This window comes from Punctularia strigosozonata (assembly GCF_000264995.1).
Source record: "Punctularia strigosozonata HHB-11173 SS5 unplaced genomic scaffold PUNSTscaffold_10, whole genome shotgun sequence".
NCBI classification, from domain to species: domain Eukaryota; kingdom Fungi; phylum Basidiomycota; class Agaricomycetes; order Corticiales; family Punctulariaceae; genus Punctularia; species Punctularia strigosozonata.
This window is the reverse complement of record NW_006767442.1, coordinates 1,165,784-1,179,219: the sequence shown is the minus strand read 5'-3', so window position 1 is coordinate 1,179,219 and position 13,436 is coordinate 1,165,784. Positions and strand designations below refer to the sequence as shown.

The 13,436-nt window shown below is 57.4% G+C and overlaps 3 protein-coding genes across 3 annotated transcripts in view; 2 read left to right on the top strand and 1 right to left on the bottom strand.

The window, feature by feature from the left end:
* PUNSTDRAFT_115267 (OPT oligopeptide transporter) overlaps nt 1-1,885 on the bottom strand; it is a gene marked incomplete at both ends in the record, with an annotated part of 2,919 nt that extends 1,034 nt beyond the window's left edge. Inside the window, 4 exons of the mRNA XM_007386195.1 lie at nt 116-598; nt 662-1,446; nt 1,509-1,764; nt 1,814-1,885. Coding sequence (XP_007386257.1) covers nt 116-598; nt 662-1,446; nt 1,509-1,764; nt 1,814-1,885 — 1,596 coding nt within the window. The remainder of the gene's footprint in view (nt 1-115; nt 599-661; nt 1,447-1,508; nt 1,765-1,813) is intronic.
* Nucleotides 1,886-4,240: 2,355 nt separating this feature from the next.
* Nucleotides 4,241-7,401, top strand: PUNSTDRAFT_136607 (uncharacterized protein; the record flags this gene model as incomplete). The annotated part of the gene is made up of 8 exons (XM_007386194.1): nt 4,241-4,551; nt 4,607-4,726; nt 4,792-5,044; nt 5,317-5,535; nt 6,166-6,266; nt 6,319-6,604; nt 6,662-7,311; nt 7,386-7,401. The coding sequence occupies 8 exons, from the start codon at nt 4,241-4,243 to the stop codon at nt 7,399-7,401; spliced, it is 1,956 nt and encodes a 651-aa protein (XP_007386256.1).
* A 3,300-nt stretch (nt 7,402-10,701) lies between these two features.
* PUNSTDRAFT_105928 (oligopeptide transporter) overlaps nt 10,702-13,436 on the top strand; it is a 4,560-nt gene continuing 1,825 nt past the window's right edge. The window contains exons 1-4 of the mRNA XM_007386193.1: nt 10,702-11,298; nt 11,391-12,058; nt 12,121-12,905; nt 12,969-13,360. Coding sequence (XP_007386255.1) covers nt 11,186-11,298; nt 11,391-12,058; nt 12,121-12,905; nt 12,969-13,360 — 1,958 coding nt within the window. The 5' untranslated portion in view covers nt 10,702-11,185. The remainder of the gene's footprint in view (nt 11,299-11,390; nt 12,059-12,120; nt 12,906-12,968; nt 13,361-13,436) is intronic.

Below are 13,436 nucleotides of genomic sequence, written 5' to 3'. Positions count from 1 at the left end.
GAAGAAGATCAAGATCAAACTGATGCTCGTCCCGCTTGTCCAGCGCCGCGCTCGTCACGTAGTTGAACTTGCTCCACCACGCGAAATTCCTCTTCCTGATCAGATACTGGAACACGAGGCCCATCGCGAACCACGCCGAGTAGTTGATGCCCGTCGCGGGGGGTATGAACAGCAAGCCGTTGAGGATCACGGGCGTCGACAAATACCTCACCCAGCTCGTCGGGTACCGGCGCTGCCACAGCCAGAAGGGCACGGGAAGGAACGCGCCGATGATGACGGCGTAAATCTGGGGGTAGTAGATCGAGCCCGGGCCGAACTGGCGCGAAGGGCCGATGAGTCCCCAGATGGCGGACGCGGTGAAGTACACCTTGTTGTGCGGGCAGGTGAGGGACGAAGCCTGATCCGGCGAGCAGATGTCGGGCACGTTCGTGAAGAGCCATTCCTTCACGCCGACCTGGACGAAGGCGGCGAGGACGGTCGCGACGAGCTGGACTATGAAAGTCGCTCGCGGAGGGACCTTGACGTAGTGTCCGAGCTTGAGGTCCTGGACGAAGTCGGTCGCCTCGTTCAGCGTCTGGACCGAGTAGGCCTTGAAGATCTGTGAAACCCGCTTGTCAGAATGCAAACTCCCAGCGAAGCGAAAGCGTCAAAGGATACCAACCATGTTCGCACGCGGGTTCCCGGGGAGCAGCGTGCCCGGGATGATCTGCGCCAGCAGATTGAGCGTGATGCCTTGACCGGTCATCGCGAAGATGAATCCACTCGGGAGCACGTAGACCACGGGTAACAGCACCGCCAGCACCAAACTCCACACGGGCACGCTCGTATGCCAGACCTCGACGGCGACGACCGCGAGCGCGAAGAAAAACACAAACGCGGCGCCGTACCACCAGTCGGGCACCTCCGGGTAATTGCGCATGAGCTTCGCGTGGATGTCGTCCTTCTCGACCGAGATGCGCTTGACGCCGTTGAGGAGCGAATGGCCGTGGTAGAGCAACGTGTGCACGATGACGCACGTCATGAGCGCAAACGCGGCGAGGTAGGTGATCGCGTAAGAGGCCGGAAGGTAAAGCGGCGAGTACTCGTCGTACGCGGTCCGATTGAAGGTGTCGTCCGTCTGGAGCACACGCGTGACGTTGTACGTATTCCCGAAGCGGTCGTACGGGTCGTTGGCGGAGATAGGGAAGTAGGACAACTTCCATACGTTGGTGTAGTAGAAGATCGGGGCGAGGAACCAGTAGAAGAACACGAAGCCGCCGAAGATGTGCACCTCCGCCCACCAAGGGACCATGAGCGGCGAGCCGATCCAGGAGATCTGCGTCCAGTCGAAGGTGAGGAATGACATGCCGAGCCCGGACGAGACGCCGAAGAGCTGGTTCACGGGCACGTTATTGGGCCAAATCCAGCATACCCAGCTGAAGACGGAGAGCGCTTGGAACAGGAAGCCTACGAGGGAAAGGAAAAAAGTGAGCTTCCCCGCCACGAGCCAAAGGCATGAATTCCGTTACCTGGCAGGAAGAAGAAGAAGAAACTCCCGGTCATGACCCACATGAAGTACTTGTACCTCGTGAGCCCGCCAGTCGCCTCGTCGTCTTCCGCGTGCAGCGTGTTCAACAACGTGCACGCTACCAGGTTTGCAGGCCACACCATGCTCGCTGGCCAGACAAGGAACCTCCTGCACAACCCCGCCAGCCCCAAACCGGTCAACTGCGTCGCGAGCACCAGCACGAGGTTGAACCAGTAGTCGCTCCGGATGTGATAGAACTGTTCGGAGACGACGATGACGTTGAGCGCGTAAGGTTGACTTACGTACTGAAGTAAGAAGGTACTCGACGACCTTCGGGTCCACGTACTGAATATCGAACTCCAATGTGCAGTCGGACATGCCCTGAGTATGTGGCAGTCCTTCTGGGCCACGATCCAGTACCGATCGTTACCGGGTTTCGTATGACACTCGTCCCGGACTCAGAGGTTAGATTAGTTGAAGAATTATGAGGAGCAAGACACGGTGGAAGAAAACCTGCTTGGTAGCGTTCTATGTGCTCGATGAATCCGTGGCAGAAGACGAGGACGGCTTTCTGACAAGGTGTGTTATATGTTTGCGTAAAAAACCGCGTCCCCCCTGCGCTTTTGAGCCATCTAAAGACGATGCCGGACATGGTTGTAACTCTGGTTGTAACTCTGGTCGCCGCTGACGCAACACAAGACTGCGGGAATCGTGCCGCGGATGGCTCGGGGAAGAAGTGCAACCCTTGGATGAGCTCAGGCTATTGCTCACAGGATTTGGCATCGTTCGCTTTGAGTTCCTATGGGTGTTTTATGCCCTGGTGCCGCATGTTCGAGTGCCCTGTATTGCCCATGTTCGTTGTCTATATATTTTTGCTATACGTAGAGCTGCCGATCAAGGATAAAACGAGTGTCACCAGCTGCATCCTGGTTGTCGCGCTACCAGAACAAGTCCTTGACGGTCAGCACCTTTGTTCAATACACGACAATAGCCGCGGCCAAGTGCTCTACATTTACAGATAATGGGCGTTGGGGCTTTTCAACAATCTGCCAAAGAAGTTTTGTGTTCTGATTCCTGACGTTCCTGGACACATTACACGGTCGCAACAGTGTGTTACATCTGCCCTACACTTCTATCAATTTGATTGATGTCTGGATAATTGGTTACTATCGGATGCGCCAGTTGTTGCTGTTCGAGGCAGCGGGAGAATATCTAACGCCACGATTTTGCAACCGGTGCCAGTACCGTGCCCACAGGTTAGCGGGAGGCAGCTGAGATTGTCCGAATACCATCGGCGCGAGTCCTACCAGCCCAAGGGGAGTGGGGCCCAGCAGCTGAGGAGACGCCGGGCCACCCAGAAGCATAGTATGCGTCAAAACAAACAAGGCAGGATTCTCGACAACGTGTATTTGGACGCCTCGTAAGCACGTAGCAAAAATTCCCCGTGGTTCAATATTGCGTAGCCTCATTGCGGCAAACCACGCAACAGCCAATGAGGTGTTGCGCTGCCAGACGGAGTACTGCGGGGAGCTGAAACCGAGATCCTTCAAGACCTTGTTTATACGCCGGTAGATAGTTGCTGAAAGCAGTTGGCTTAGCCTCTTCCTTTGAAAGGATGGAAACAGTGCAGATTAACATACATCGATAACAATGCCATCCACCAGGAAGATCATCCTCGATCGGTCTGGTGTGCAAGTCGTAACTCAAACCAACCCTTCGAAGAGCAATATTGTTGCCGGCAAGTTGTAGGGGAAAGGGCATGTGGACAGCTACGTCGATGCAGATAATGAAAGGCTGTCAGTGCCTTCTGCCTGCACCTGAAATTCAAGCATAGCGTGTACCAGTAAAGTTGGGGATTCCATTAGCCGGGTTAGCCATGAATATTCAGTATATAACGGTCCAAGTAAACTGTAAGGCTCGAGTTAAGGGGGTGTCGTTATGGGGTCGGTCAGGGTTGAAACACGATTGGATTTATAGCACTGAGCAGCCAGTCGACTCTGCGGAACGGCACAAAGGATAAGCAGTCCGATGACTCACATGGTCATAATGAGCATCCTGAACTTATTGTCCTCGAGCAGCAGATCGATTGGTCCGTTCTCAAACGCGAGAGGATACCAAATGCGTCGGAAGAACGTGTGACAGCCAACATGGAATAAAAGATCCAGAGGACTATTACGTTCAACCTGACAGCATGCCACATGGAATGCGGAGTCAGTCTGGGAGTCATCATCGCCTGATGAAGTAATGCAGTGATTCCACTGCAACCTCATGTGAACAAACTGGACAAACAACAATATTTCAGTCTCTTACGCGTTGACTGAAGCTGGGGAAGAACTAGTCTTGGCAGCACAAGCAAAAGAAATGCTTAGCGCATAGTTGATTGTGGTGGATGCTCCATTGGTGTCTACCGGGACCAACACCACTGATCACAACCACGCGGCTTGGTGATATGATGAACCAAGATAAGCTGGCCAAGTAATATGTGTATCGGGCGCTGACAACAAGGGGACAGCTTCAATAGTAGAAACACCCAGGTAGGGCAGACAATAATTTCGTGATTGTCCAAAGGCATCATATGCTGTCGTTGAAGTTTGAACAAATGAACAAACAACACCTTACTTGAAGTGACAAATCGGTGTGGCGGCGGGAGCACGTGAGCACGCCCTATATATCACGAGGCCTCTCGCGGCCTCGCCAACATTCACTGCCGACACACCCCTCTTCCACACCAACATGCAATCTGGCAAGCGACAGTGGTATCACCTTCCTATAAATCAAATCCCCAGGGATGACTTGGTCAAGATTGTTCAGAACTTCCATAAGCGTATGAACAATGGCTGCACCGGCATGCAGAACTCCCGCGACTACAACCTGGCCACCGCGGATGACAAGTACAACGCGGTCATTGCAAAATGGAAGGCAGACCAGACGAACGACAAGTACCCATCGCTACTTCCAATGCCTGGCGATCTCTCTCAGTTCAGATTCAAATTCTTCGAGTTGGTCTATGGGATCCTCAATCGGAGGCCTACCTGTATGGAAGAGTGAGATTGATTCTCTCCCTGCTTCCGGGTTCCATTCTGACATTGCGATTACTAGTCACGTAGACGTCATATTTGCGTCGCAACGTGCCATCGAATTCCTCATCGATTGGGAACTTCCAGCCGCCAAGGGCCTAAGTTTTGCGCTTAGACTGGATGCAGAAGCCAGCGATGCGTAGTCAGTACCCTCTCTGTATCATGCTTCTTCCGAAGGCTGAAATAACTTTCGTCTCATCTCTCCAGCTGCAGGGAGGTTATGGGCCCGGACTGGGGTCCACATACTTCTCACCACGACACCGCACCCTCACCTGGCCAATCGGCTCTTTCTCGGCTGAGGCGCGCTGTCGGTCAGCAAGTGCCGATCGGTGGGACCATATACGAGGTAGTCGCCTGCCTTACCGCTACTGAGGATTTCGATCCCGTATACGAGCTGCATGCCCAGAATGGCTCGGGCAAGAAGTACGTTCCCTTGGAGGAGCTCAGGCAGCTGCTTCCGGTACTCAACATTGATTAATATGATGCTCTATGAAAAATGAACGTTGTGTTTTCATGCCCTGATGTTTCATGCCCCGGGGCTCTATGTTGCTCTGCTGTTTTGTTTACAGAATCGTGCAATATATGAAGCTCAGTCAATCCGAGGGGGTTGCAATGTGCGGTATATCTAGGACATCCTGATGATACCTGAAAACCCCATAAGCGGGAGACGCATAACATTTCACTGCTGACATCAACTCCTGGCCTCGTGCGGTGTTGACATCGACCACGCAGGCACCGGAATCACCGTTCCATGACCCTCCACCCGTGGTCAAAGGCCCGTACTTGCTCGGCGAGCAGTTCAGCCTTGTAGACGTCGCCATCACGCCCTGCATCGTACGGGACTACATCCTCATCGAAAACCGGGGATTCAGCAGGCAGTCCATGGGCGAAGGCTGGGAGGAGTACGCAAACTTCCTGGAGACAAGGGAGACCGTCCTCAAAACCCAGAGCGTAAGTCTCGCTTGCAGCTCTTTGGCCGAGGTGATCATCACAGGATAAGGAGCATTATGTGGAAATCTATGAACGATACCTGCGTGGCGAAGCCCAGAGCGAAGCATCCAAAGCAAACAGGACTGGAAGGGCCATACCTTGATCGCTAATTCCATTTACACAGACAGTCGCTTGAACTCAAACATCCTGGCGCGTCTTGATGTAAAGCAGTATCATGCGACGATCACGCTGTGAAACGCAGATCTCCCGGAACCCCGAGCGAGAAGGGCTTTTGTCACAAAATCCAGAATTCGATACATCTCTACGGCAAATTGGATGATATTGGTGACGACGGAACCGTGTCGCATCAGCGACGCTGTGCACCATTCGTACTGCATTACCTGAAAACTTGCCGGGTCGGCGAAGAATGGAGATGAGGAAGTATATAACCGAAGAGGGTACCGAGAAATAATTCTCGAGCAGCGCTCGTCCTTCGATCCACCTCTCGCACTTTCGTTTCGTCTTTACCTCGTTCGAACTCCTCCGGCAGGAGCTGTAAGTCCACGAAGAAATCGGCGAGGGAATTTGGCTAACCAAACAACGCATTTAGTTCATTTTCGTGCACATCCTTCAATCCTCTTCGCACTTTAGTCCGCCATAATCTTCGAAATGCGCGCCACCTTCGCCTCCCTGTCCGCTCTGGTCGCATTGAGCGTCATCGCTCCTAGCATCGGCGCACCCATCGCCGCCCCGTGCGTTGCATCGCTACATTCAGTGTCGGCTGTGTTGCTGACCGTGTCACAGCCGGCTTGACAGTGCTCTGATGGCCAAGCGCCAGGGCTTCCTCGTCCCGTTCGAGGTCGACGCCGCGGAGGACCTCCTCCTGCCCGAGGCCGAAAAGCTGGGCGGCAAGCTGCTGCAAAAGGTCGAGGGCGGGTCGTCGACCGACGCCGACGACTCGACCGGCACGCTGCAGCGGCGCAAGGGCCTCGGCAGCGCCCTCGGGACCGTCCTCGGCGACGCGTTCCAGTTCGCCGAGCCCGAGATCGCCGAGCTGGGCAGCGACGTGATCAGCAAGGGTCTCAACAAGGTCGGCCCCCCTTTCTTCACGCCTGGATTACTGTGTTGAGCGATCGTGGGGTTGCAGATCTTCGGGAACAAGCAATCCGGTACCACGTCCACGAGCGGCACCGATGCCACGGACGAGACCGACTCTACAGACGAAACCGATTCGACGGACGATATTGATGGAACGGACAGCACGGATTCCATCGATTCGACGGATTCGACGGACACCGGCGATGATGGCACTGGAGACGACAACAGCTCGGACGCAGGCGACGACACTTCTTCGGACAACGGCGACGACACCTCCTCAGACAACGGCGACGACACTTCCGCGGACAATGGCGACGACACCGGTTCCGATGACGGAGACGACTCGGATGCCACAGCTACTGGCACCGACGATCCGGACGGTACGGCCACTTCGACGTCCACGGCGGACTCCGCCGATGCGACCGATGGCGGGGACAGCGGCGACGACGGCGACGACACCACGACGGCGACTGACGACTCGGACGACACCGCGACCGCGACGGCGTCCGCGGACGACTCAGAGCCCACGGGCGACGGGGACGATACTGACTCGACGTCGGACGACGCTTCCTCTTCCTCTTCCTTGTCCACGTCCGCCACCGCATCCTCCACCTCGACCGCGCACGTGGTCAAGATCACGGCCGTGAAAGGCAACGAGACCGCGGCGAAAGCGCCGTCGGGAAAGCGCGGCACGATCTGGTGAGTGTGCAGCCTACTACCGGATGGTGGTTGTCGGATGATCCGCAGTTCTGACGAAGACCGACGTTTCCTAGGAGCCGGGACTACTAAGGCGCGCATCGGGTGCATCGATGTGTTCGAGATGAATTAACTTATTCTGCCGTGTTTGGACGGCGGTCTTTGGGGCACGTCGATGTAATGTAACGTGGGTGTGAGTAATGGACGGAATGGATCTTGAACCCTCTTCGAACCGATGACGGCGGTTCTCGAGGGGACGCGGTCTCCTGCGGCGATCTCTTGATGTAACGCCGTCCTGTGTCGCATCGCGTCCTTCAGGCCCCCGGGATACGAGTGATTCTGTCTGGCTCTGAAGGACGTCCGGGGTGGCGCTGGCGAACGTGAAGCGCAGGCGACCCCTCCTCATCCTACTTGCGTCTTCTCCGCGGCCGGTTGGTGCATGCGCTCGTGAAAAGGTGACGAGGAGTCGACCGCCGATTCCCAAGGCCGCGTCGACCGAGGAGTCGCTTCAAAGTTGTGAAGGCTTTTTGTTTACGAATCTCGACGACTGCCGTTCCTGGACGTCTTCGAGCCTCGCTTTTCCACCGGCCACGTGCGCGACGATTCCGACGAGGAGGCATTCGGAGGATAGGGCGTTGACGTGGTGACGTCGTTTCCTAATACTTTCAGGATGCAACGGTCACCGTTTCAGACTCGCAAAGGATCGGGCGCGTGCATCGGTCACGATCGGTATACACATAACGTCACCACGGTAGTAGAGTATCACTCATCGAGACCATCGTTCGAAGAGGTCGGGATGGAAGACCTGGGGCCAAGATCTCGGCGAGAGCAGCAAGATACTCCAAAACGATGGATGACAACGTTCGACATTGCGACACGCCGAGGAGATCTTGAGATGACGAACAAGCCCCGGATGTGGGCGAAGGCGCGGTCGGGCGGGCGAACAAGGCAGCGTCGCGAGAAGTTCCGGCAGAGGCGGGACCTCGTCGGACGGATGAGGCAGGCCGGTCACGGTTGGCGCGCGTGCGGCGATCAAGGCAGTCTCCGGCGCCAGGCACGCCCTCCTTTTCTGCTGGTCGCTTTCCCGGAGATGCTTTTAACTTAAGGGCCGGGGATCTGCGAAAAAGTCAAAAAGGACGGGCACTTCAGGTTGTTGGAACTGTACTATGATGTGCACGCTCTTCCGCGGCGGTGGCGGCTTGCCGCGATCCGTCGTCGTCATCTAACAACCTTTGACTCATCGCAAGCAGAGAGATCCTGAAGCGTCACCGTCGGCCGGCACAGTGGGTTTTCGTTGTACCGTGATAACGTGGTTGCACGGATGCGTCACCAGCGTCAAAGCCAGGTCAAGCCGGGCGAAAACTGGAAAGTTTAGGGTGAACGTATGCGTGAAATAGGGGGTCCCGGTCTTGGCAAGATTTGAGTGGTCTGAGACATCGAATCGATTGAGCGGTTGCGGCAAGAGGGACGATTTTTTTTGAGGTTGGGGTGGGTAGATGCGTCGTGAATTGATCGATTTCGAGGTGCCGAGCTGGGGATATGCGTTGACTCGATTGGGAGGAGTTTTTGGAGTGGGACTCCAAGTTCTGAGGGGCGTTACGCGGATATGTACACGCCAGCGGTGGTTTTCCAGGGCGTCGGACGTTGGACGTCGAGAGATGTCGTTCGTTTCGCATGTCGGGGGTCAGTGACAGGGTGGAGCGAGATGAGACAGTCACAGCTGGGGGCCGAGGTCGGGAGGCTCAAGTGGTACACTGCATAAGTAGGTTGGCAACTTGGATGGCAAGCCTCCAGGCACGTCCGCATCGACGGTGCATCTTCAGACTCGGGATGAAAGGCATTCGAACCCAGTTAGCATGCGCCATCCGAATGGTATGTCGCAACTCGTAGTAATACGCCGTGCTAACGCCGGTAAACGGTACTGCACATGATCATGACATCGATGAAAGGGCAGTAGAGAAGGCGCCTGATGGAGATAAACAAGCAGACGATGCCAAACGGAGGGTTGGGTTTTTGACGTGGGGGTGAGATTGGGTTCACGTTCTTGTTCAACTGACAGGAAGGGCTGTCGAAGAGACTTGATGTTGCGCCATTATTGGGGACTTGATAAGGCTGCGTTTGGTTACACTTGACTCTGCAAGAATCAGATGATTTGACCGAGTCAACCTACCATACTGGGCAAGTCCATGAGATGTAATAAACATATTGAGATAGGGGCTTGACTTTTTGGTGCAACAAAAGTCAAATCAGGTCATGAATCAGACAGAATCAGGTGTCGCCAAACGCAGCCTAAGACATTTCCGAGTGCCTGTTTCTGTTTCTGTCGTTGATTGCTCTGATAATGTGTGTGATCTCGGCGTCGGTTTTGGGGCAAGTGCTGGTACGCCTGGCTAGCGCGCGGCGTAACATGCTGTATTCGAGCGCACGCCTTGGGTTGGCGCTACGCTATAGGTAGCGTTTGCGGGCCGGGCACGAGCTGCAGTCGTGCCGTAACAGCTCAAGGGACCGGTCATCTCGCTCAATTAATGAGAGGGACCAGGCACCCCGATTGACGTATGCCCGGGGCGCGAGGCCAAGCGATGTCGGCCTGCGTCCTGCCTGCGTCTTTCTGTGTGCGCTTGCAAGGACGGTGTCTATGTACGAAGGCGTGAGGCTTGCGGCCAGGCTGGGAAGGGAGGCCGGCGGAAGCAGCTGGTGTGTATGTGCTGGTTTAGGCGGACGCATTCATAGCGACGACACGCGGCGCGGGCTTGCCGATCTCAATAAATACCTACTCCTCCCGCGGCCTCTATCGCGGACGTGTGTCGCAGCCTGCAGCCAAGTCGTGACTTGGTGTTTTATTCCCTACCACCTTCCGGCCTCTCGTCCGAGGAAATACTTACCTGTTCGAGCGAACGGCCACCCACGGACGGACCGCAACGCACCGATTTTCGCTGCTGCGGCGGAACGAGCAAGAGAGTGTGGCTGTGCGGTGTGGGACGGGGCCCAGGCACAATCAGTGCTCGCTCCCACTGGACGACGGCTGGCCTCGCCCTCCTCAGTCCCAGCGCCAGGACCGCCTTCCCTCGATATCGCTCCCCTCCCTCTTGCTCCTCCTCCCCGCCGCCGCCCTGCCGACGCCGTCATGCCGCGCCCGACGTCCTCTGCGGCGGACGACCGCCCGTTCACCTCCAAGGGCGCCCGCCCCTCCACCCACGCCGGCCGCGGCGACCCCTACTACAGCCCCGACGCCGGCGACCATCTCAGCTACGGCCCGCAGTATACCGGCTATACCGCCGAGTACTCTATGGAAGACGACGACGAGGACGACGAGAGCGAGCCCGAGGATGTCTTTGCCTATCTACCCCCCACCACCGCCGAGCAGCAGCAGGAACGACAGCAGCAATCCTCGCTCTCCTCCCAGCACACCCTCCTACACCATACCGACCCTTTTTCCGCGCACCCATACCCTCCATCACCGCACCAGCCCTACCCCGCTTCGCCCGACTTTGCGCACACATACCCTCAGACGGCAACGACGCCGACGGACGACTCCTATCCCCCCACAACCACCGCACCCCCGCCGAGCTCGTTCTACCCGCCCGTCTCGCCGCACTCGCCCTCCTCGCCCTTCTACCACGCCCCGCCGACCCCGCGCGAGCACCCGCCAGCCGAGACGCCGCCCTCGACGGGCTCCCACGACGACGACCCGTACCGTCTCCGCCGGCTCAACGCGCCCGACACGCGGCCCAGCACCGCCGCGCGGCCCAGCATCTCGCGCGGGAGCGCGATCAGCTCGAAGGAGGTGCACGTCTCGCTTCCTGGAAGCGGGACCGGGACCGGGAATGGGATCGGACAGCCGTCGACGTCGCTGGATAAGGAACGCGCCGAGCTCGAGATGGACCTCACGGACGTGGATTCGACGCACAAACGCGGAGAGCCGTCGCTCGGGGAAACGACCTCGTTCGCGATGACGACGCCGAGCATGCTCGAGTCGGAGGGATCCATCAAGTGCGTTCCTCGCTTTTCCCTCTGGTCACGAATTCGTAGACAAATTGCTGACGATCCGACTCCGATTTTGCGCCCTTTTTTTTCTCGCTCAGGATGGACTTTGATTTTGACACCGTCGACGAGGAAGATTCGCCCTACCCCGAGGTCCGCGCGTCCGTGTCGAACATCGACGACCCCGACATGCCCGCGATGACGCTCCGGATGTGGATCATCGGCCTCGTGCTCTGCATCGTCTCCGCCGCGATGAACGTCTTCTTCAACTTCCGCCAGCCCGCGCCGTCCGTCGTCCCCTTCGTCCTCCTCCTGCTCTCCTACCCCGCCGGCAAGCTCTGCGCGTACGCGCTCCCGATCACGACCTACCGCCTCCCCAAGTGGCTCGGCTCCTACGAGTTCTCGCTCAACCCCGGTCCGTGGAACATCAAGGAGCACGTCTTAGTCTACATCATGAGCAACGTCGCCGTCTCGCCCCCTTACGCGCTCAACGTCATCGTCGTCTCCGAACAGTTTTATCACATCCGGAGCGACTACTGGTTCAACCTCGTGCTGGTGCTCGCGACGCAGTTGACCGGGTTTGGGCTGGCGGGGTTGTGCAGGAGGTTCCTTGTCTGGCCCGCGAGCATGGTCTGGCCCGCAAACCTGGTGGCATGCACGTTGTTGAACACGCTGCACGCGGAAGACGACGAGGCGACTGGCGGGCTCACGAGGTACAAGTACTTCATGTGGGTCATGACCGGGAGTTTCTTCTTCTTCTTCCTGCCAGGTAACGGAATTCATGCCTTTGGCTCGTGGCGGGGAAGCTCACTTTTTTCCTTTCCCTCGTAGGCTTCCTGTTCCAAGCGCTCTCCGTCTTCAGCTGGGTATGCTGGATTTGGCCCAATAACGTGCCCGTGAACCAGCTCTTCGGCGTCTCGTCCGGGCTCGGCATGTCCTTCCTCACCTTCGACTGGACGCAGATCTCCTGGATCGGCTCGCCGCTTATGGTCCCCTGGTGGGCGGAGGTGCACATCTTCGGCGGCTTTGTGTTCTTCTACTGGTTCCTCGCCCCGATCTTCTACTACACCAACGTATGGAAGCTGTCCTACTTCCCCATCTCCGCCAACGACCCGTACGACCGCTTCGGGAACACGTACAACGTCACGCGCGTGCTCCAGACGGACGACACCTTTAATCGGACCGCGTACGACGAGTACTCGCCGCTTTACCTTCCGGCCTCTTACGCGATCACCTACCTCGCCGCGTTCGCGCTCATGACGTGCGTCATCGTGCACACGTTGCTCTACCACGGCCATTCGCTCCTCAACGGCGTCAAGCGCATCTCGGTCGAGAAGGACGACATCCACGCGAAGCTCATGCGCAATTACCCGGAGGTGCCCGACTGGTGGTACGGCGCCGCGTTCGTGTTTTTCTTCGCGCTCGCGGTCGTCGCCGTCGAGGTCTGGCATACGAGCGTGCCCGTGTGGAGTTTGGTGCTGGCGGTGCTGTTACCCGTGGTCTACGTGCTCCCGAGTGGATTCATCTTCGCGATGACCGGTCAAGGCATCACGCTCAATCTGCTGGCGCAGATCATCCCGGGCACGCTACTCCCCGGGAACCCGCGTGCGAACATGGTCGGTGTCCTTTGACGCTTTCGCTTCTCTGGGAACTTGCATTCTGACAAGCGGGTTTCACAGATCTTCAAGGCCTACTCGGTCCAGACGCTGAACGAGGCGACCGACTTCGTCCAGGACCTCAAGCTCGGACACTACGTCAAGGTCCCTCCGCGAGCGACTTTCATAGTCCAGCTCGTCGCGACCGTCCTCGCCGCCTTCGTCCAGGTCGGCGTGAAGGAATGGCTCTTCACGAACGTGCCCGACATCTGCTCGCCGGATCAGGCTTCGTCCCTCACCTGCCCGCACAACAAGGTCTACTTCACCGCGTCCGCCATCTGGGGACTCATCGGCCCTTCGCGCCAGTTCGGCCCGGGATCGATCTACTACCCCCAGATCTATGCCGTCATCATCGGCGCGTTCCTTCCCGTGCCCTTCTGGCTGTGGCAGCGCCGGTACCCGACGAGCTGGGTGAGGTATTTGTCGACGCCCGTGATCCTCAACGGCTTGCTGTTCATACCCCCCGCGACGGGCATCAACTACTCGGCGTGG